This window comes from Triticum aestivum, chromosome 4A (genome assembly GCF_018294505.1).
Source record: "Triticum aestivum cultivar Chinese Spring chromosome 4A, IWGSC CS RefSeq v2.1, whole genome shotgun sequence".
Lineage (NCBI taxonomy): Eukaryota > Viridiplantae > Streptophyta > Magnoliopsida > Poales > Poaceae > Triticum > Triticum aestivum.
The window spans coordinates 505717551-505741116 of NC_057803.1; the positions used below are offsets into that span (position 1 = coordinate 505717551).

General features: G+C 44.9%; 1 protein-coding gene across 1 annotated transcript; it reads right to left on the reverse strand.

The window, feature by feature from the left end:
• Positions 1-422: 422 nt before the first annotated feature.
• On the reverse strand, positions 423-11932 carry LOC123086618 (transcriptional corepressor SEUSS). Its single transcript, XM_044508389.1, has 10 exons — positions 11552-11932; positions 9526-10743; positions 9307-9426; positions 9074-9122; positions 8782-8996; positions 8579-8647; positions 8196-8290; positions 2291-2384; positions 2060-2129; positions 423-1895 (listed from the first exon to the last, which is right to left on the reverse strand). Exons 2-10 carry the CDS (start codon positions 10603-10605, stop codon positions 955-957), a joined length of 2733 nt encoding a protein of 910 aa, XP_044364324.1. The 5' UTR covers positions 10606-10743; positions 11552-11932; the 3' UTR covers positions 423-954.
• Positions 11933-23566: the final 11634 nt, after the last annotated feature.

Here is a 23566-nt window from a genome sequence, read left to right on the forward strand (position 1 = left end):
AAAATTCACATGTTGTGCTGGATTCCATGCCGCCCGCATCTCCTTATAGAAGGTCGTCGGGCTGAAGGTTTTGTCCATATGAACCCTAGCTAGGGCTAGCCATCTGACGCTCTCATTGATCTCCTGGTCGTTCTCATCGATTACCAGATCATCAAAGACTTCATCCTCTAGATTCAACTGCTCCATGAATTCATCAAGATCGGATCTCATGGCGGCACTGCTGCCGCCGCTCGTACCTGACTGTGCGTCCACCGCCGGTCCCATCGCAGCAAGCCTGGGGGAGATTTCCTTCGATGCGTAAGGGGAACCCTACGTAGGGGAGGCGAGAATATTGGGTAGAAACTCTCTCGCGATGAGATCGCCAGGGAGGACATGAAAACCCTAGCCGCCGCTAGGGGAAAAGACTTCAAACTCCCGTCAGATCTCCCAAACATTGATGATACTTTTTCACTAGTCAGTCAATATGGCAACTTACACAGAGTATAGTAAGGCTACAAAGGGAAAATTCTCAAGCAAAGAGAGATCAGCACATATGATTGCTACAGCAAGGGGCGACGATAAGTTACAGATTGGATGTCATCCGTCAAAGAGAGAAAAAAGAGAGGAAAAACTTCTTTTCAGGTGAGAAATAACACCATACACCAGTACCGACGACTACCCATGCAGGCAGATTCTAACCCGCTTTTCTTTCGGTAAGATAACCAAGGCAGGTAGCTCAGTGTCATAGTTGCATAATACACAGCGAACCAGCTAAACAAACTGATGCACCGTAACAGTGACCAGCTCAGTGCTTGCCATTGCTTATGATTCCTTTCTATGGCACCATTAGAGCAAAGCCCATATGCTTTTGGCCCAAGGGGGGTTTATGGCGCTGATGCTGATGGTCCATAAGCGATGAGCCCAGTGAGAACAGCTGCGTCATCATCATATTGAACTTGAGTGTTTCCAGTCACGCTATTGAGAGGGTTTCCAATCATACTGAAGATTATTGAAGCTATTTCCTGCTCTAAGTCCACCCAACAGCTGATTTCCTATGTCATGCTGCTGCTGCTGCTGTTGTTGCTGCTGCTGCTGGCCCAACTGTGATAGGTCATGTGCGCTTTGATGCATTCCCATCCTCCCGTTCATTGCCATTGCATTGTTCGTCACTGCCATTCTCAATCCATTAGCTGTAGGATTTGAACCGAACCCACCCATGGCCCCCAACCCCATTCCTCCGACTCCAGAGTGATTTGTGACAGCATTACCAACTAAGTAGTTAACCCCATTAATACCAGGAGTAAATCCGTTTGGTCTCTTCATGTCATTCCCTGCATGGCCAACACCATTCATTTGTGATGACATCATCTCTTGCAAGATTCTCTCAACCGAGCTTTGGGCATCACTTTGCTCAGGCTCCTGAGATCGAGTTGCAGGAGGCTGCATTGGCGGCAAGTTTGATGATACTGCTGGGGAACTGAGTTGGTTTGTATTCTGAAGGGCAGGCATCATGTTGTTATTGGATGATATAGGTACCTGGGAAGGGAAAGAGGTAGAAGGATTTGACTGTAATGAACTTGCCGGGTTCACCTTGGGAATTGCACCATTATTCCCACTGTTATACTGACCATTTGCACTGCTCATTAGATGATCTTGGCTAGAATCAATTGAACCCTGAAGAATCCCCATAACAGTTGGTGAAGGTGCAGATGTAGAGGGTGCACAACTGAGAGAATTATTTGATGTCACATCTGCATTGGCAGAGGCAGAAGCCTGCGCCCCAGCCATAGGGGCAGAATTTTGACCACTCTGGTTTGAACTCTGCGGAACAGATTGCTGTTCTTCAGGTTGTTGCTGCTGTGGTTGAAGAGGGTTGATCCCTGATGGAGTCCTCCGAGGAAATTTATGCAGGCTATCTGAAATAGAAATAACTGTGGGTGTTACAGATAAACAAATCACATAAAACAGCAAATAGCACCCCAACAAGGCTACTGTTCTTTGTGACCGAGAATTACAGAAAATTCACAGAAACCAGATAGTTCCCAGCCATCCCCACAAGGGAAAGATTAAAATGTCATACCGATTGGTCCAGATCCAGTCTGCTTGCTGTGGTCAATCAAATCTTTCATACAGTTTACCACCTCTGCAATCTGGGAATATCAATGGACCACATGAAATTAGTAGAAACAAAAATCAACTTCAATCATACCTACAAAACCTAAACAATCACAAAAATTCTAACAATAACTAAAACTAATGGGAGCTTAAAATTATAACAGGTGGATGGAAACTATATCAGACCATAGTATACCTGAAGGCAGCGGACATATCGTTTTGTGTATCCTAAATCATTTACCAAAGGCACCTCCAGAGCTTTAGCCAGTTGGCGGGCACATGCAACAAACCTAATGAAACAGGATTAACACATAAGTACGGATTGCATGGACTAAAAAAATACTAGTAGTTACTAAAAGAAACATTGAGTTGGTGAATGGTGAGAGTTACTAAAAAAACAGTCAGCACGCAAACTAAGAACGTTGTGAATAACATGCAACCCTGAAACAGCATACACTGTTAACTATCAATACTTGTTAACTATAATAAGTTCTTGCAGAGAGAGAGTTGTAAAAAGGGAAGCAAAACATAATGTTCTTGAAGTCAGAGCAAAGAAGTTCAGCACAAGCACCCATTGTTCATATCAGGCTTCTATATTTTTATAACTTTTGGTGTTTCTTGAACATCAATATATGGTCGGCTGTTGCCAACCGATTGTAGATTGGAAACGTAACACAAAATAGTATGTTGCTAATTGCTAACAAAATACATGTGAAGCATCTTCTTGAGCTTACTCCGCCACACGATATCATAGTTACTGAAACCAGACCGGTTTACCCAGTGAAGATTCCAATTCACCTGTCCGCTATTCTAACCAGTGGCTCTGTTGCGGACTCTCCAATTAGGCTCACTGGTTGGACTTAGTTAACACGCATAAATAAAACTTAACATGTCCTTTTGGCACAGGACAAAACCAAGGGTGGACAGGCTAGCACCATACAGTTCCATCACGAAACTAGAATGTCTATTGCTGGAATCCTATTCCTCCTGAATTTTTGTAGCTTTGTGTCATTGGCTGAACCCAGTTAGATCGGGCAAAGCTCTGGCCCTCCAAGATTTTTCTCATCGAACAACCAGGGTTTCCATAACACAGTATAATATCCAGTGCCTTGCATCTACTCAGCTAAAATGAAAATCATTTCTTAGGCAACTGCATTTCTCTATATACCTGTTCTACAGTCTGAGAACCATCGAGATATTCAGCTAAATCCCATCTCCATTGCATTAATCAGCAAGTACTCATTTCAGTCCGTTCCAGCTAATCAACATATCTCTCTCCCGTACTTAATAAGTATGTATGGTTATGTGTTACGTTCCTTTTTTTGTCCGCACTCACCCTCCCGACCCCACCTCCGACATTTCCAGTTTTGCTGGTTTCTCCAACCAGTTTCCCTTGAAAACCGCCTCAACTGCTCCACGTCTTATCGACTTACCAAATAAAATCATGTTTCTTGGGTAAGCCAATAAGTACTGAATTACTGATCCAATTGGCAACTAAAGTCCTTTTTTGGTACGTAACCACATTTAACAATAAAATGGCACGTAAATCGCAGTGATTGCATACAGAAGATTTGTGCCCCCGTTGGAACGCAGAGTCAAATTATCTAGTACTCCCTCCGTCCGGAAATACTTGTCCTAAAAATAGTTGTATCTAGACTTATTTTAGTTATAGATACATCCATTTTATCCATTTTTAGGACAAGTATTTCCAGACGGAGGGAGTAAGAGATAAACAATCATGCTAAGATGAGATTGCCTTGTTAGGTAATAAGTGCACAAACATGGAGTCTAAATTATTCACCTTGCCTGGCAGCATAAGCTCTTAATGGTGTTCGTTGGCGCATGAAAGAATTGCATCAGAGCAAGAGGTCCTGAGACAGAGACTCTACATGCTCATTTTATTATTAAAGGAGTGGTGCTGGTAGGATTAGAATAGGCATGCACTCGCAATGTTAGCACATTTTGCAAGACGATTGACCTGAGCTTGTGTCCTAACAGAACCTCACAATTCTAATCCACATCTTAGGGACGAGGATTCGCCTTGACGTAAATTTACTGCATGTATTGCCAAACAGGACTGGTTGGTGCATGAAACTCAACTATAGCAATTAGCCAAAAATATGGCAAAACCATCAATGTCAATTACTTGATTCACATCACCCATTGTCCTCCACACATTACAGTGGAATGGAAAGATATGCGCACATTATATTTCTGCATGTTATTTTAGCGCAGCTCATTCCGATGTAGTTTCAACTATATTTCTTTTCACAGAGAATCTCCTTTTATGAGTTAAATGACATATGTAATAAGCCGAATACATGACAGACAATATGTCTCTAATTTTTTATAAAAAACCAAGTTGGTGATGATGGTGTGCCTGCCATGTTGCAATATAGACCGTCCGATCTATATCTGACGGATAGAAAGCAAACTATGGCAATTTTGCAAAAAGATACCCGCACCTCTCTCCACATTTGCAGATAAGGCCTTCCCTCGTTCATCCTTATCTCCCACAACCTCATTGTTGAGCAATTAAAAAAGGAAGCCTTCGGAACAATCTGGCATGGTGGCCGCTGCCGGCATCGTCCATCCCCATGCCTCCGCTCAGTCCGACCATCAATCACCACCACGCCCCACTCCTCCTCACCTTATCTCTCCTCTTTCTCGAGATATCATTAGTTTTTACACATGGGATTACTCCCGCATGGGTCAATCACAACAGGTGTTTTGTAAAAAAAAAGTGCGTCTTGATGTTCCGTGCAATGCACGGGCATCTTGCTAGTTGATTTCAAACATATGTACTCATGACTATGACCTGTCTACTGTACAATGACCTACTGCTTTCTAACATGATGGATCGACTCGGACTAAACGCCATATTTAGAATGCTCAAATGGTAACGTCCTTATTGGTCACACCTAGTCAAAAGAATTCCTTTTTTAGGTATGAAATAAACATGTCTTCCACACAAACGTTGCAGATCAACTACTCACTATACTTAGTCAGGGATCACTATCTTCTGCAGAGGACCTTGTATGGAATGTCTTGCTAATTATTTTCCTACCAAGGTTTCAAGATGTTGGCAGCTGACGTGTAGGAGGGGGGCAAACTTTTAGGCTTGTAATGTGGCCTTGTGGACCCTGGCCCCAGGCAGCACAACAATGCCACTGAAGCAGCTGCATTGCAAGGGCTAGAGGGTGTAGAATAAGAACTTTGGTCTAGAGAAAGCACTTGGTGCCCATTCTGGACGCGACCATGATATCTGGACGGCCCTGCATGTCTAGGGATTGGATCTTTTCTGCTTTGAGTAAATACTGCAGAACTACTGAACTTAATACAAGTGACATGTACAGGATATAAAGAACCAATCCCTCTTTCTCATCTTTCAATTATTAGTACTCCGTCCGGAAATACTTGTCATCAAAATGGATGAAAAGGGATGTATCTAGAACTAAAATACATCTAGATACATCCCTTTTTATTCTTTTTGATGTCAAGTATTTTCGGACGGAGGGAGTATTAATGATGATGCCGAGTGAGTTAAAATTTAGTGTGGCTAAAAATGTCGGTCTTATTGCTTGTACTAGTAACGGTCAGAAACATAGAATTTGACTTCGAATTGGGTGAGTCTGAACTATATAATTCCATTGGCATTCAAGTGATAATCATTCTATATTGAAGATAATCCTGAGTATGAAACTGATCGAGTCACATTTGAGTTTATGTGGTGGAACTGTGAAACGTGAAAATATAGTGGTTTTGTATTTGTCTTTTTTTTATATTGTATTGTTAGTAGAAGTACATAGAACTTCGTGAAATATCAAAAGATTATATAATTTGGGAGAAAAAATCCAAATATCCAACCATGCACATCAGCAAATTTCAGAATTAAATATAATTGTGGAAGACTATTTCGATTTAATACTACATAACATACAAACGTACTATGTAACTGAAACACCTATAATCCTTTTTGAATCTCTTAGATTTGTGGAAAGCTATAAAAACTTCCACTTCAAAAATTTACAAAAATACAAATTCCAAAATCTATGAAACAAATTAAATTTTAAAACTGAATAAGCCATAAAAAATTACTTGAATGGTGAATACTTATTTGTGATCTTGGCATGTGTTTATTGTTTGGTGGCAGGGAATTCAAAAATACATCTAATGCACATGTGCCAAGTGCATTAAAGGTACATCTGACAGTATTGTGTTTTTGGAAATCAATTAAAATGGAATATGCATCATATACTCTAACCAACTGGCAACATGTCAGTCTCTGCAATCATGTGATCCCGTCCGCGTGGATACCGTGGTATTTCCCCTTTGGGCAGGGCAGCCCCAGTGCATGTAGCTCCCGCTTGCGCAGGGTCTGGGGAAGGGTCCGACCACTTTGGGTCTATTGTACGCAGCCTTTCCCTACATTTCTGTAAGAGGCTGTTTCCAGGACTTGAACCCGTGACCTCATGGTCACAAGGCAGATGTATTTCCCCTTTGGCTTACCCTTTTTCACGGGTTCTTTGTTTTACTTGTTGACTGCTCAAAATGAGAATAATGGCAGATAGCAACTAACTCCAAAGAAATATCAAATATAGTTAGTAATCATGATAATCCCTAATACTCCCTCCATCCCATATTACTTGACGCTCAAACGGATGTATCTAGCACTGAAATACATCTAGATACATCCGTTTAAGCGTCAAGTAATATGGGACAGAGGAAGTATCATGTTTCTACCATATGCACTGATTTTCTGGTTATGTGTTGGACTGGGGGTCCACATGAAGATGAAAATCCATCCTTGAGCTGTGGTGGTGGTCATGGTTTAAACCCTAGGCAACCATCCTCACGTCAATGAAAAACTATGCTATGGTGCCTCCATTACATAGAATAAGGAAGTTTTCCTTGATAAATGAAGTGAGAAAACTGGCCTCTTTATGTAGAGGTATAACAACATAGAGGGCAGAAATTATTTATAAGCCTAAAGATAGATATTAACCTGAAGAAATTATCTAATATGGAAAATCATCATAATAATCAGCCATTTTATTCCTGCCTTTCACTTTTTTGCCCATTTGCAGCCAGATGAGGCACATGTGTACATGGCAAGTGAACTCCATAGGCCTAGCTCACTGGCCGATTGGCATGAAACAAAGATGGCAAGCACGCAAACAACCTGAAGCTCACTTCCTTTTTCATAGCAAAATGAGGCAGAAGGCCAGCTTGCTAAGGCCCTATTCATAAATCACAAGAGCTCACAGAAAGTTCCTATGAAATTATATATTGAAGTTTATGTCAATGAGACCATATACTCCCAATGAGACCATATACTCCCCTAGCAGGATAACAATGCGGCCACAGCATAAGCAACAAAAGAGTCAGAAAGATCTCATAATTGCAGGACAGCCCCGCAAGCAGATACTTTATTTACCCCAGCCTCAAATTCTCAATTAACTGACTAGCTATGAGCAACATCAAAAGAATAAGATATGTGCAGCAGGGCACATCTGAAGCCATCTAGTGTTAATGATATTATGCAAGCTCGAGACATGGACAACTGGGTGACATTTGGAAGGATTAGATGATGTGGACTTGGAGACCATCTGGATGATTGTCGCGCCTAGTTATAAACATGTAGGTACGCAATAGTTGCCTTCCCTTTTGAAACAATTGCTTCTTGAATCATGGCGAATTGCCAACTTATGTTTTTGCAAGGCAAACCAGGCAATGGGCAAGCTCACTCAAGCCCACCTAACCAGACATGTTCCACTCAACAAGGACGATTCTCTGACAATGCAAGTCCTTAGGTCCCAGAGACCAGCTTCCCAGAACATTTTCATCCATGCTTTGTCTAGGATGGTAAACTCAGTTGGTATGGTTTGGTCACAGAAGGCCATATGCTAAAACCAAATCAACTACAATAGCCATAAAACTTTGGATGGCTAGAATGAGGTATCACATGTATATGTATTGGCTCCCAACTCGCCATGGTGGCCAATACATCTACAGCTACACATTAAGAGAATATGTAAATTTGACTCTAGAAAAGAACGTAAGAAGGAAAGTATTATGCACAGCAGGGCCAATCTCCTTACGAATTGCAATTATTCTGCATGTCCTGAGTTGTTAAACTCGTTGGATTTTGAGCAGCAGCCTGGTACTTTTGTACAACTGCGCCAAGCTGACTAACCTGCATTAAACATCAAGGTGCAAACATAGATCAAACCTTCATTACCAAATCTAGTATACAGACAAGATCCATGGCTGTAAATGAAACCATGTCTAACTCTATACATTAAGGCTTAGTCTCCAATTGCTGAACTGTGCTGTGCTTATTTTATAATCTGGTGTGGAAAAACAGCCATGAAAGTGCGCAAAAATGAACCAAACAAACACTAAAATAAACAAAAGCTGGTCGGGTAAGCTGGATTATCATAATCCACCACAATCCCAAACGCAATCTAATAAATCTTAATACCTGTGGTATTATTGACCTCCGTGGGATAAGTTCCTCATGACGCCTAGCACAGAACTCCCAAGATGCAATCTTCAATACAAGCAAAAGTACAAGTGAAATATGTTAGTCCAAAAGCCACCACTTATTCAACAACAATATAGGAGAACCACCATAATGATGAATAAATGACAAGAAAAACAAAGTATAGAACTGAGTTGCAATACCTTGAGGTCTGGATTAAAAATTATCCTTAGATGCCCCTCGCGTACAACACGCAATTGCTCAAAGACACTTTCCTGGATTGCTTTAGTATAGTCCAAAACAATCTGACCAGATGCATTTTTGGATTCACGTGGCATATCAATATACAATAGTTCTTCCAATGTCCCACTCGCATATTTGATTTGGCATAATCGCGGTAAGACCTCAACTGTTGTCTCTGTAAAGTTGACAACATAAAATCAAACTAGAAACACGAGTAGGTGAGGAAGATGTACAAATAAAAATGATGCTTACCAAAGCCCCGGCCAGGCTTCCGATTGCATATTTCACAGTGCCAGACATCCTGCAGGTGCAAACATACATGGGAAGTTATAAATAATAATTTGAGAGGCAAAAGTATACTATAAACACTATGTGATACTCCAAATCCTCCAACTAACTAACAGAAGAGTTTACTTGCATAAATCAAATATATGGAAACGGAAGGGGGGAAAGGTACGGATTCGATGAGGACAGCAATAGTAAACCTGAGGGAAAACTCCAGTAGTTTGACGACCAGTTCCATAGAGAGATACACACCACCTCTTTTTGGCAGTGGGCGCGAAATACTCGTTGACAAAGTTTCTCCAGTACTCAATATTATTATCCTACATCAACAGGAATAAGTAGATGCCCTAAGTTGTAAGAACATGGCTTTTGCTTGGAGCATAAAACTGCACGTTTTTAAACAAACAAAAAGAACATACCTGTGGCCTGTTTTGTTGATGATACATGTAATGGGTCAGTCTCTTTGCACAGGTACCTGGCTCATAGGAAGCCGGCTTTCCTGGAGTCCTTATGTTTAGACTTTGTTGACGAAGTAACTGCTGCTGATGATGTTGATGTTGTTGCTGCTGTTGTTGTTGCTGCTGCTGCTGCTGTAATTGATTTCTCTGTAAAGGAAGGTTCTTCAGAATCTGTTGTTGTTGCTGCTGCTGCATATGCATGATACGCTGTTGTTGCAAAAGGTTCAGTTGGGCCGCCGCAGCAGCTTGAGGGTTCTGCTTCGTGAGCTGTAACAAATGGTGCTGCTGCTGCTGCTGCTGTTGCTGCAAGAATGCTGATGGATCTGAATTCGGTTGCTCCATCTTCACCGCACCCAAACCCCTCAATGATTGCAACTGATGTGGCTCAAATTTTACATTGCCAGCATTGCGCATCATCTGGGCTGGGCCATTTTGGTCAAGCTGTCCCATCTGCTGTTCTAATTTGACTCCACCTATGCTGCCGCCATTCTCCATCTTCACTGTAGCATGCAGCTGCAGCGGTTGCGTTGGCACTTGCTGCTGATTGTAAGACATCGGTAGTTGGTGGTGGTGCTGCTGCTGCTGCTGTTGCAAATCCTGCATATCCATCTTCTGCTGCTGCTGCTGCAAGTTATCTGAACCTAGGTGATTGCCCAAACTAACCTGGGAGGATGACATAGGATCAGATCCACCCATGCCAATCAAGTCACCAGCACCATCAAGCCCCCCTCTTTGCTGAAGTGTATTCATCGGAAGCCCGCCATTAGCCATTTGCCCTGGACCCGGCACAGCCCCCCCATTTCCAAAGGACTGCCTGTTGAGCAGGGGGGAGACATTCGAGGACCCTCCAAGCAGGCCATTCCCACCAAACTGTGTGCGCGGGGAAACAAGAGATGAGAATGGGGACTGTGACTGAAGCATGCCGCCGCTACCCATTCCCTGCTGGCCACCACTGAGCAGGCTGGAATTCGTCCGGAGAAGAGAAGCAGCACCCATTGGCTGCCCAGGTCCCATTGGGTTCGGGGGACCTGAGGAAACCATCCTTTGCGGGCAATCGGAGAGCTCCAAGCTCTGCAAACCACTCCAAGGTCGAGTTATGTCACCACTCAATTCACCATCCTTTCAGACCAGCATACCCACAAGATCCACCAAAATTGAGCAGGATTAGGCCAGCATTCCCTGTAAACAACCAGACAGAGATTGCAACTTTAGGACACATGCATGGATGTAGACCAGTACGCCTTCTAAAGATCAGGACCTTTTTCAGTTTCAAAAAAAAAAAAAAACAGGAACCTTTTGTGGTAATTTTTCTAATAAAAGCATTCTGTGACGAAGGCCTGACTAACAGACGGTAGCACGAAGGCACAAGATATCAATTCTGTGAAAACTTGACACATTTAAACACTTAGTCGTTGCATGCACAATTGCAAAGTTTATCTGGAGAGTTATACAATGCACATATGATTTACATTATGTACCTAACTCAATTGACTTCTGGAACAATTATTTCCACAAGGTAGGAAAAGAAAAACTATAAACGGTAGACATGGCTGCAGTTGTGCGGACAATTCTAAGGACATGAAGCAATTCTTGTTTTCGACACAGATTACCATCTGATCCCAATATTGTCATGTCTCTGATTTGTTACTGGTCATCATGTTGGGCTATATAACTGCTGGAGCAACTCAACTGAAGTCTGGACCTCTTTAGAGGGGATGGTGACCAGTTCAGTGATTAACTGCACAGCAAGCTCCATAATGTTGCTGCTTCGATAAATAAACTCCCTGAAAGCTGATTTCCACATTTCACTCTGTTCTGCTTGTCAGCTGTAAATCTTCGGTACGTGTTTATGCTGTCGGATTATTTATCTACTACATCTGCAACTTTGTTCTCGCTGAATTGCTACTCTATGGCTTCGAGTAATGGAAGCCGGAGGCCGTAGGCGGCTTGCTCGGACAGAATAAAATACTCAAACAAGCGCACTCACCGCCACGAAGCCACCAGCCAGCTCCAGTGCGCAGCTCCGGCCCGCCAGCGATCCAACGATCCGAAGGCCGACTCGCGCTAAATCGCGCGGCGCGGCGCGGCCCGTAGGAACCCTCGGCCGCCGGCAACGCGCTCGCCGCCACTACCAGCCCCGCCCCCGCCGCGCCGGAGCAGCTCCGCTCCGGCTAGGGTACAGTCCGCCGCCGCGCCGGGGAAGAAAACCGGTTCGTAGAAAAGATCTTTCCCTCCTGTCCCCGTGCGCGGGCGACGGGATTCGGCCTCTCTGTGGAGAAGGGAGGAGGCGAAGCGAGGAAGGAGAGAGAAAGCGGAGCGAAACAGCAGAGAGAGAGAGGAGAGAGGGGGAAGAGGAAAATGCCGAGACTCCGTCCTTGCGGACGTCAAAATTCCCATTCGATTTGATTAAGATCCGGTGGCAGCGACCTGCCCGATACCAGCGCCACCCACTGACGGCCGGGGCCGGCGCCCGGTCGGGTCCGCGTGGCGGTGAGTGGGTGGGGAGGAGGCTGCGGTGTAGGGGGTATGATTAAGGGGGGTGTTTTTCTTTGTTTCGGTGTTTGGTCTATTTTATTTCTGGGTTTTTGTTAGTTGTGTGCTGAGGTTAAAAGAAGTCAAAAAGGGAGCGTGTGCGTGTGCTCCATGCCACGCCATGGCCAACGGTGTGGCATGGGATATCCCCTGTCACACACATGGTCGTGGAACATGTATAGAAATGGAATGTCAGCACCGAGTCGTTGCGCTACTCCAGTTAAGAGTGCACGGGTGGTGGTTAGACCTGCATAATTGCCGTGGCAAGGCCTCGTTTTGATGGGAATTTTGGTGTCCAGCTCAAAAAATATATATAGTGTGTCGTTTTACTGTCACACGGAGTGTTTCGTCCAACCTTTCATTGACTTACCAAATAAAATTATGTTATCTTTAATAAGTAAAATAATTTCTTACCAAATAGAAACCTATATTTTATCTAGCTAGGTAATCATGACCAGGATTTGATAAATATTTATTTACAGCTGGTACGAGCGAGGATACGACCACCCACAGTGGTACCATGCGTCATCTCGAAAAATGAGACCTCTTGTTACTATAGGCCAAACGAGATACGACCCACGGTATGAGCATCCATGCTCATACTGGACCTAGAGCCTATTATTCGATTGCAAAAAAAATATACACGTGCCAAAGGGGAGTACAACCAACGGCATGAGCACCCGCGCTCGTACCTTAGGCAAACCCAGCCGAAGGGAGAAGGAAGCGGTGCAAGCGAGGTGTCGGCGTTTTGAGAACCAGTGTACCCAGACTTGTCTGCCTGCGGCCCATGGCGTGGCTCCCTCGACGACCTTGTACGGCCCATCTACAAGACTATTAAGACAAAGACCCTCGCGACAGGCCAAGCCTCGCGAGGGGGACAACGCCGAGACCTCCTGAGGGAGCGGCCTCCCCGAGCTGCTCCTGAGGAGCGGAGATTCCTATGCAGGTGCCCAACCTCATGAGGTTGCGGTGACGCAAGCCATGACGACCAAGGCCAGGTGGGCACCAGCGGACGCAGAGAAGACAGTTTCCTTTTTGGTGCTAAGGAGGCAAGCGCGGGCGTGGGTTCCCGAGGAATCAGGCAAAGGTTTTCATTCTAGTACAACGAGACCAAGACCAACAGTACGGATGTCATCACCGAGCCCACCGCAGCATCACGACCAGAATCTTTGCAGGCGAAGACCATCTTTTGTCAGGATAAGATGCACTACATGTCCCCGTTCAAATTGGCCACTGTGGGATCCCTTCTCGCCTACATTTTGGGGGAAGAGGACCGAGGCCACTATAAGTATAGGTTAGCCACCACCATAGAGGGGGCAGACCCCTGATCCGAACTGAAAGTGCGTTATATCGACTAGAGGGGGGTGAATAGGCGATTTTTATGAAAGTCTTCAAAACATGGAAGTTATGAAGACAAACAGTAGAAATAAACCTATTACCCTGCAGCGGAAGGTAGACTACACTAAGCAAGCCATAGTCAAGTATTCAATAAAGTGAAAGCACAATGACAAATAGCTGCAATGTAGTAAGGATCAGGTAGGAAGATATTATGAAGCCAAACAGAACAATCAGTCACTCAGTGAAGATAAAAGATAGTGCAATCATACAATGACTTCACAAGGAGTAACAGTATGTAAAGAGAAGGGAAGGATGAAACCAGTGACTCGTTGAAGACAATGATGTGTTGGACCAGTTCCAGTTGTTGTGACAACTGTACGTCTGGTTAGGGCGGCTAGGTATTTAAACCTGAGGACACACAATCCCGAACACCCAGTCCTGAACACGCAGCTCAGGACACCCAGTCCTCACCGTATTCCCCTTGAGCTAAGGTCACACAGACCTCGCCCAATCACTTTGGTAAGTCTTCAAGGTAGACTCCCAAACCTTCACAGACTTCGTTCACCGGCGATCCACAATGTCTCTTGGATGCTCAGAACGCGACCCCTAACCGGCTGGAGGATGCACAGTCCTCAAGTGTAATAAGTCTTCAGATCACACAGACAAGAAGACATAAGTGATGCCTAATTCTCTTTGGCTCTAGGTGGTTAGGGCTTTATCCTCGCAAGGAATTCTCTCTCAAAGGCTTCGAGGTGGGTTGCTCTCAAACGATAAAAGTCGTACTCTGAATCTGAGCAGCCACCCATTTATGGTCGTAGGGGGTGGGCTATTTATAGCCACTAGGCAACCTGACCTGATTTGTCTGAAATGACCCTGGGTCACTAAGGAACTGACACGTGTTCCAACGGTCAGATTTCAAACTCACACGGTAACTTTACTTGGGCTACAAGCAAAGCTGACTTGTCCGACTCTGGACAAGATTTGCTCTCATAGTCTTCACTCGAAGACATAGGTTATGTTTAAGCATCACTTCAGTCATTCTGACTGGTTCTCTTGGACCCCACTTAATAGTATGGTGGTTCCTATGACTCAACACAGAAGAAAAAAGAACTACGAAAGATCTAAGTCTTTGAGCTCCATAGGCTTCATGCGGTGTATTCTCTTGTCATAGTCTTCAATGTGAATATCTTCATATACCACCTTTGACATCAATGTCTTCATACATTTTTAGGGGTCATCTCTGGTAGGAAAACCGAATCAATGAGGGACTTCTACCTGTGTTATCCTGCAATTCTCACAAACACATTAGTCCCTCAACTAGGTTTGTCGTCAATACTCCAAAACCAACTAGGGGTGGCACTAGATGCACATACAATCTCCCCCTTTTTGGTGATTGATGACAAACTAGTTGAAGTTTTCAACGGGGAATATAATATGTGAAATTGTAAAGGATAAGGAATTGTCTTCATAAGTTGTAAGGGCTCCCCCTGAAGATGTGCATATAAGTAATTTGTTTTTGGAATGCAAATGCACATGGCAGGTTGTGCTTGTGGAGATCCACTTCACCTTATGATGACAATCCACTATGCATGAGAAGGTATGTGAAGATAATGACATGCATAATGGAAAATGGACGTCTGCAAAATGATCTAAGTGCGGAATTTATCATCGCATCACAAGGTGGCAAATAAGTAGCAGACGACCATCGCGTTTAAGTGTTACAACTCAAAGAACCAAATGTATCAAAAACGAGAGTTGTAAACACGAAGCAAAATATAAAGCATCCGCCCATATGGACCCGCTTGAAGACTATCAAACGCATATGCTTCTCCCCCTTTTGTCAGTAAGGACCAAAAAGGTTCGAAGACATAGAGCACCTACTCGTTCCCATGAAGAGTAGGTGAAGCAGCAGGGTCGTCGGTGGTGTTTGGCGGTGCAGAAGAGCTTGGAGCAGTGTCGAAGCATGCTAAAGGAGGCGGCGGTGAAGTAGCATCGTGGTCATCCTCGATTACTCTGGCATTGACAGTGGCAGCAGAGGAAGAGAACTCAGAGTCTTCAAGAGATGGAGTTCGTCGCAGCACTGCCGTTCGAGGAGGTGTGGAGTCAAATTTGAAGCACTCAGAGAAGCCATCCTCTTGAAGATCATCTTCAGAACACATTAGCGTCAGCCCTTTCCATGTGCGGCGAGAGGTTTCATGGGCAACAAAAGCATTTTTGGTGGCAAGATTGCGAATGCGATTAACATCCACCAAGAGGCTTTGCATTTGATGCTTCAGCCAGTCATGATGCCTATCCTGTTTCTAATGAAGAGCCACAAGAAGCTCTCGGTCATTGAGAACACGAGTGCGCTTCTTGGGTCGTGGGGCAGTTGTACTGTTAGTGGCTTCAGTGAGAGCAGGATGCAGTGCACGTGTAGTGCCAGCCAAAGGATACACACGAGTGACTGCTTCAACTCCTTCAATATTCTGAGAAAAACTCTGATGTTCTGTATTCTGAAGACTTAGAGGTTCCTTGGCAGGCTCAGGATAAATGGCTTCAATAGACATATCCACATCAGGCAGAAAAATCTGATGATTACAAGCAGATGGCTGATATGAGATAGCAGAGTGAAGTTTGATCAGCCGCATTACCCATGGGGCGTAGAACTTCAAGCCAAACAGATCAGAGCCTGATGCAGCAAGTTGGCGAATGAAGAAGTCCTGGGCATTGAAGCATTTTCCATAAAGAATATAGAAGACCAAAGTCTTCATTGCACCTTCAAGCTTGGCATGTGGAGAGTGCCCTTTGATGGGCCAAAGAGTTCGCCTTATGATGTGATAAATAGTCCTTGGCAGATACTCAAGGTCTTCAACGAAGAACTCCTTGGGATATGCAGCATCTTGGGGCAATGGCTTCATCATACTGAGCATCTGACTCAAATTAGGTTCCGACTTCTGAAAGATGCTCTCTACAGCTTCACTGTGAAGTTGACAGCCAGATTCGTAGAGATCGCCAGGAGTGGGTAGACCAGTAAGCTCAATGATGTCAAAGGCTTTGGCTTCGTGATGAACGTTTCCTGTCATCCACTCCAGGACCCAAGTCTTCGGATCTCTGTTATACCCGCAGATGTGAAGTGTGGCATAGAATTGGAGCAGCAAGTCTTCATTCCAATGCTCTTGGTCAGTGACGAACTGCAGCAATACAACCTCTTTGAAGCAATCCAGAGCTTCTTCCAGTCAGGGCAGACCAGCTATTGCTTCAATGTCAAGACGCTTGTGTGGGAAGATGCGATCTTGATTGTAAAGAATGCAGGAGTAATAGCTTTGCTGCGGATAGCTCCAAAACCGATCAGATGATATTCTTTCCCTTGAGTAGGGGTTCCTGGAGCTATTGAAGAATGTGTTGTCTGCTCTGAAGCCATTGATATTGAAGGATCCAGGTGTTGATGCAGGACCTGGGAACCTGGGCAATCTTGGGATAGGCTTCTGTATCTGAGGTCTGTGCTCAACATGATAGTCGAACTGGGGACCGGCAGCAGACGCAGGAATAGAAGCAGTGGAATCAGTGGCTTCGCTGACTTCTGGTGCTTTTGTTGGTAAGGGCTCCACATTTGCTTCAGCCATGACAGCGTCAGTGGCTTCAGTGGTGTTGGTGGTGACAGCCTCAAGATTTTCAACCTCCACTTGACGAGCTGGAGGGTCGGTCACAATCACGTTCTCCTCGAGAACCGCTTCTTGGTGGGACAGGGGAGTAGCAGCTTGTGGTACTTCTTCTTCATCGGCTGATGCAGCCGGAATGTCTTCAGCAGTTTTAGCTTCAGACGCAGAGACTTGAGGCCTTGGACCTTTGCGAAGCCTGCGCAGCGCGGGTGACGCCTGTGGAGTTGGTGTTGACTAGGCCTCAGAGTCTTCTTCCTCTTGTGGGCGATCAGCCCATGAAGCATCCTGCGCAATTGGCGTCAGTGGACGACCAATGCTGATGAGTTTGTTGTGCGTTAGCACAGGCGATGATACCTATTGGTGCTCGAGCTGAGGAAGAACTACATCATCTTCAACATGGTCATGGTAACCAATGTCTTCAGCAGCGATGGGATCAGCTGCTGGAAAGTCTTCAGCTTCATGAGCCTCTGTGAAAGCAGGCTCATGGATTGTCAGTTGGCGTTCAGCGTCAGGACGAACCATGGAAATGGGTTCAACAATCAAGGGCTCTGTGGGAGCAGCCCATTCTTTCTTGGTCTTCCTCTTCTTCTTGGAGGGGGTAGTAGGAGAGGCTTCAGGATATTTCCTCTTCCGGGCTTCAGCCTCAGCAGTCCTCGTCTTCTTCAGCTCTGAAGCGGTTGACCTGGCCTTTGGCTTCGGGCCAGTCATGCTAGTTGGGAAGACAATGGGATCTGCTTCCTGCCTTGGTGCGTCGGGTTCAGCCATAGCGGGCTTCTTTTTCTTCCTTGCAGCCATCCTGGGGTCGATGCCAGGACGCCCAAGGGCCTTGCGCTTCTCAGCCTCATTGTAGGCTTGCACACATCTGTCAGTCAGAACCTTCATACGCTCACGAGAACCCTGAGCTTCTGCACGTTTCTTGAGAAAGGCCTCCTTGAGCTCGTGCAGCATAATCTTGAAGTTCTTCACTTCTTGCACACTGAGCTTGGCCATATGCTTCTTGAACTGAGATTTTTCAAAGTCAATATTCTGCTTCAGTTCAACAATGCTCTGGGCGATAGCTAACTCTGAAGCAATGGCGCCATGGAAGGCGACACTGAGGCCAATGGGAAGTTGCAGATCGTCGAAGCTGATGTTGGGTGTGTCGAACCACTCATTAATGAAGTTGTGGATGGTTGTTACATCAAGGAGATGCAGATCATTGAAGATTTCTGCTTCTTCTTTGCTCTTGATGAGTTGCTCAAGAGCGTCATCTACAAGATCTTCATCACTTGACAGATCAATGGCATCATTGCGCAGAATGGCAGCAGCTGTTAGCTCTTGGCTGGTGTGTGGCATAGGCATCTTGACCTTCTGGGGCTTGGAGATGCGTGACAAATCTTCATACTGCACACTGTCTTCAGGAGGTGCAGTTGCCAGAGGCTTCGCCCGTGAGATTTTTGGTGCAGAGGCCGGCTTTGAAGCTTTTGGTTGTTTCAGCTTCTTTGGCTTCGGCGCTGCAGGCGCTTCGTCTGATTCCGCGTCATCTGCAGGCTCATTCACGGTTGTCCCTTGAACCACGATGTGTGTGATGAGGCCTTCAAGATTGTAGAAGGGCCCAAGAAGATTGGGTTCAGCTTCGCGAGTTCCATCGGCACGGGGAGCAGAGGGACCAGGGTTGAAGTCTAATCCCAAAGACTTCTTGTTCTGCTTCGCTGAGTTCTTGGCAAACTGGAAGTTGCGCTTGAACAGATTGTCGTCACGGCACCATAGTAGTGATGATGGGTGTGCATCTGCAGGCTGTGGCCCACGGACCATGCAAGGATAGAAGCCTTGTTCAATGGCTTCATCTCTGGACCTGGGTTGAAGATTTTTGTATAGGATGTCTCCCCAAGGTCGCTTGATGGCATTTTTCTTAGCATATTCCTGGGTCACAAACCGGTATTTGAACCATTGTTCTGCCCAATATCTTCGAATCCACTGGATTCGGGTCTTGCGCTGATTATAATCCTCTTCAGGATCTGTCTTGTAAAGTTCTAAGAGGTCATCAGGTAGATCTCTTGATGTTCCGCCATGACGCTGTCTGCCACCCTTCCTTGCTGATTTCTCTGTAGCCATGAACTTTAAACTGAATGGCTTCAATATGTTCAGAGGCTTCAAAGGTTTTCGCTTGCTGGACAAACAGGAACTGGCTTCGGGAGAATTTATGTGATGCTGTAAGAATTCTGCAAATGAATGCAGACTATGAGAACCAAGGGATTCTCCCATGGACATGTACCTGTGACAACATTAAGGTGCGAGGGAAGGGGAAGAGGTCATATGCATTCTTAGAAGATTTTGAAGATAAATCAGTTTAGAAGACATTGACCTCATCGTGCGAAGACATTCACTCATAGATAAGGAGTTGGTTCCAGATTTGTACGAATCCACGGATCAGTACAAGTGAGGAATCTAACTACTTTGTGAAGCATAAGTGAATATACTAGGCATGTTATGAGATGCAGTATGAAAGAGATCCAACTTGTGTAAATGGAAACTGCTTGTGGTAGAAAGTGATAAAGCTATAGGATCAAAGGGGCCGTAAAAGGAAGTTTTATTTACCACACGAAGAACTGCTAGACAGAGTGGAAGAGGAGGCCGAGCAGTTCGATCTTCCGTGCCCTAACTTGGCGACGGAGGACACCTACGGCGACGGCGAAGAGGACGATGTCCGCGGTCGGCATGAAGACGGTGTCGGAGAGGTTGCGGCAGCGAAGCGCTTCGTCGCCGGCGTCGTCGAGGGCTAGCGGTGGCGCTAGGGTTCGTGCGAGAGTGGAAGAAGAGATAATGACTGTGGTGAGGCGTATATTTATAGGTACAGGGGCGGCACTGCGTTATTACACAGGCGCCCCTGGCGATTCGCATCTGAGGGGTACGTGGCCGTCATGCAGCATATCAGGGGTTGTTCCACGTCCCACACACGCCTGGATTGTCGGGTGGTCGTTCCCACTTCTCCGGGTTTCAGGTGAAGGAATGAGCATTGAAAATGGACTTAATGTTTGTCTTTGTATCTTTTGCTGACAAGGACGCAGAGAAGACATTCGACAGTTTCAATAGAATGCAGATGATTTGGAGAGATAGAGTTTGAGATAGAAAGCATAGAGAGGTTAGGGTCCGATCATATTCACTTAGTTCAACAGATTCATCAAGAAGACATAGCTATAAGTGAATGCTGTAGAGGACAGAATACTAGTATATATATATAATCAACATAGTGAAGATAATCATGAAGACATGTTGAGATTGAAGCCAAACCAAATGTGAAGACATAGCTAATGTAACGCCATGAGTGAAACACTGCAAACGGAACATTTGGTGGTGGTGTTACCCACCGTATAGGAAGTATTAGACCCAGACACGGCGCACAATTATCGTGGCGCTCCGAAGTCAAATTCCACATTAATGTATTCACACTTAGAATGTATGTCTTCATTGATTGAAGATATACTTTACTTCGTGTGTTGCACATCTAAGTCATCAATATGCATAAGTGTTAGGATGTGTGCCTAATCACAGGACATTTGAGGATTCCAAGATATTTAGCTCACATCGTAACTTGCAAAATCTCTTCTCATCCAAGGGCTTGGTGAAGATATCTGCCAATTGCTCTTCAGTGTTGACGTGTATGATATCAATATCTTCCTTCAGAACATGATCTCTGAGAAAGTGATGACGAATTTCAATGTGCTTTGTCTTCGAGTGCTGAACTGGGTTGTTGGCAATCTTGAAGGCGCTTTCGTTGTCGCAGTAGAGTGGCACTTGCTTTAGATGAATGCCATAGTCCTTGAGTGTTTGCTTCATCCACAGAAGCTGAGCGCAGCAAGATCCAGCAACAATGTATTCAGATTCAGCAGTGGAGAGAGATACACAGTTCTGCTTCTTTGAAGACCAACACACAAGTGATCGTCCCAGAAAGTGACATGTGCCTGATGTAGACTTGCGATCCACCTTGTCACCAGCATAATCAGCATTTGAGAATCCAACCAAATCAAACTCTGAGCCCTTTGGATACCATAATCCTAGAGTTGGAGTGTGAGCCAAATATCGAAGAATTCGCTTCACCGCTAAGTGATGCGACTCCTTTGGTGCCACTTGAAATCGAGCACACATGCAAACACTAAGCATAATATCTGGCCTAGATGCACATAGATAAAGCAAAGAACCAATCATGGAGCGGTATACCTTTTGATCGAACTCTTTACCATTGTCGTCAGGACCCAGATGATGCTTGGCTGGCATTGGCGTCGTGAAGCCTTTGCAGTCTTCCATACCGAACTTCTTCAGGCAATCTTTGAGATACTTCTCTTGAGATATGAAGATGACGTTGCGTTGCTGTCGTATTTGAAGACCGAGGAAGAACTTCAGCTCTCCCATCATGGACATCTGATATTGCTCTTGCATCATATATCCAAACTCTTCACTGTACTTCTGATTGGTGCAGCCGAAGATAATGTCATCCACATATATTTGGCACACAAACAGTTCACCATCATATGTCTTCGTGAAGAGAGTGGGGTCTAGGGAACCAGGTATGAAGCCTTTGCTCTTCAGGAAGTATTTGAGTGTGTCATACCAGGCCCGAGGGGCTTGTTTGAGGCCATACAGTGCCTTGTTGAGCTTGTATACCATGTCAGGATGTTTTGGATCTTCAAAGCCAGGCGGTTGTGCAACATACACTTCTTCTTCAATCTTGCCATTGAGAAAGGCGCTCTTCACATCCATTTGATATAGAAGTATGTTATGATGATTTGCATAGGCCAGCAGTATGCGTATGGCAAGTCTAGCCACAGGAGCAAATGTTTCATCGAAGTCAATGCCTTCCACTTGAGTATATCCTTGAGCAACGAGACGAGCTTTGTTTCTGACAACTTGACCATGCTCATCTTGCTTGTTGCGGTATATCCATTTGGTGCCTATTATGTTGTGCTTCCGAGGATCAGGACGCTTAACCAGTTCCCATACATTATTCAGCTCAAACTGTTGAAGCTCTTCTTGCATAGCTTGAATCCATTCAGGTTCCATGAAGGCTTCTTCAACTTTCTTGGGTTCTGTTATTGAGACGAATGCGAAGTGCCCACAGAAATTTGCCAGCTGAGTTGCCCTTGATCGAGTGAGCAGACCGGGTGCATTGATGCTGTCAATTATTCTCTCAATCTGCACTTCATTGGCAACACGAGGATGTACAGGGCGAAGATTTTGCTCTTGCTGATCATTGTCGTTGTTAGAGGGAATGTCCTCAGGCTGAGCATTGTCTTCAGGTTGATCAGGTGCAGCGATGATAAGTTCCTCTTCAGGTTGAGCTTCAGAGGGTATGATTTCTCCGGTTCCCATAAGCTTGATTGATTCGCTGGATGGAACTTCATCTAGCATATTTGGGAGGTGCTCTCTTTGTGAACCGTTAGTCTCATCAAACCGCACATCCACTGTTTCAACCACTTTATAATGAAAGAGATTGAAGACTCTGTAGGAGTGCGAATCCTTTCCATATCCAAGCATAAAACCATCATGTGCTTTTGGTGCAAATTTTGAAGTGTGATGTGGATCCTTGATCTAGCACCTGGCGCCAAATACTCTGAAGTAACTGACATTTGGCTTCTTGCCAGTAAGGAGTTCATATGATGTCTTGTTCAGAAGCTTGTGAAGATAAACACGATTGATTATATGGCATGCAGTATCAATGGCTTCAGGCCAGAATTTTCTTGGAGTCTTGTATTCATCTAGCATCGTTCGAGCCATCTCAATGAGTGTTCTGTTCTTGCGTTCGACGATGCCATTCTGCTGTGGCGTGTATGGGGCTGAGAATTCATGTGTGATGCCCAATGTATCAAGATATGTATCAAGGCCAGTGTTCTTGAATTCAGTGCCATTGTCACTTCTGATGTGCTTTATCTTGGCGCCATAGTTGTTCATTGCTCGATTGACGAAGCGTCTGAAGACATCCTGCACTTCAGTCTTGTAGAGGATTATGTGCACCCAAGTATATCTAGAATAATCATCAACAATGACAAAGCCATAGAGACAAGCAGTAGTAGTAAGAGTTGAGTAGTGCGTGGGACCGAAAAGATCCATGTGGAGTAGTTCGAAGGGTCGAGTCGTTGTCATGATTGTCTTCGAGGGATGTTTGGCCCTCGTCATCTTTCCTGCTTCATAGGCACCGCATAAGTGATCTTTCTTGAACTTGACGCCCTCGATGCCTATGACATGCTTCTTCTTTGCAAGGGTGTGGAGGTTCCTCATGCCAGCATGCCATAGCCTTCGATGCCAGAGCCAGCATTCTGAAGCTTTTGCTAGAAGACATACGGCAAGCTGTGGTCCTGCTGAGAAATCTACCACGTACAAATCATCTTTCTGATACCCTTCAAACACTAGAGACTTGTCAGATTCCATTAAAACAAGGCAACGATATTTTCCAAATATTACGATCATGTTCAAATCGCAAAGCATTGAGACAGACATTAAGTTGAAGCCAAGGGATTCAA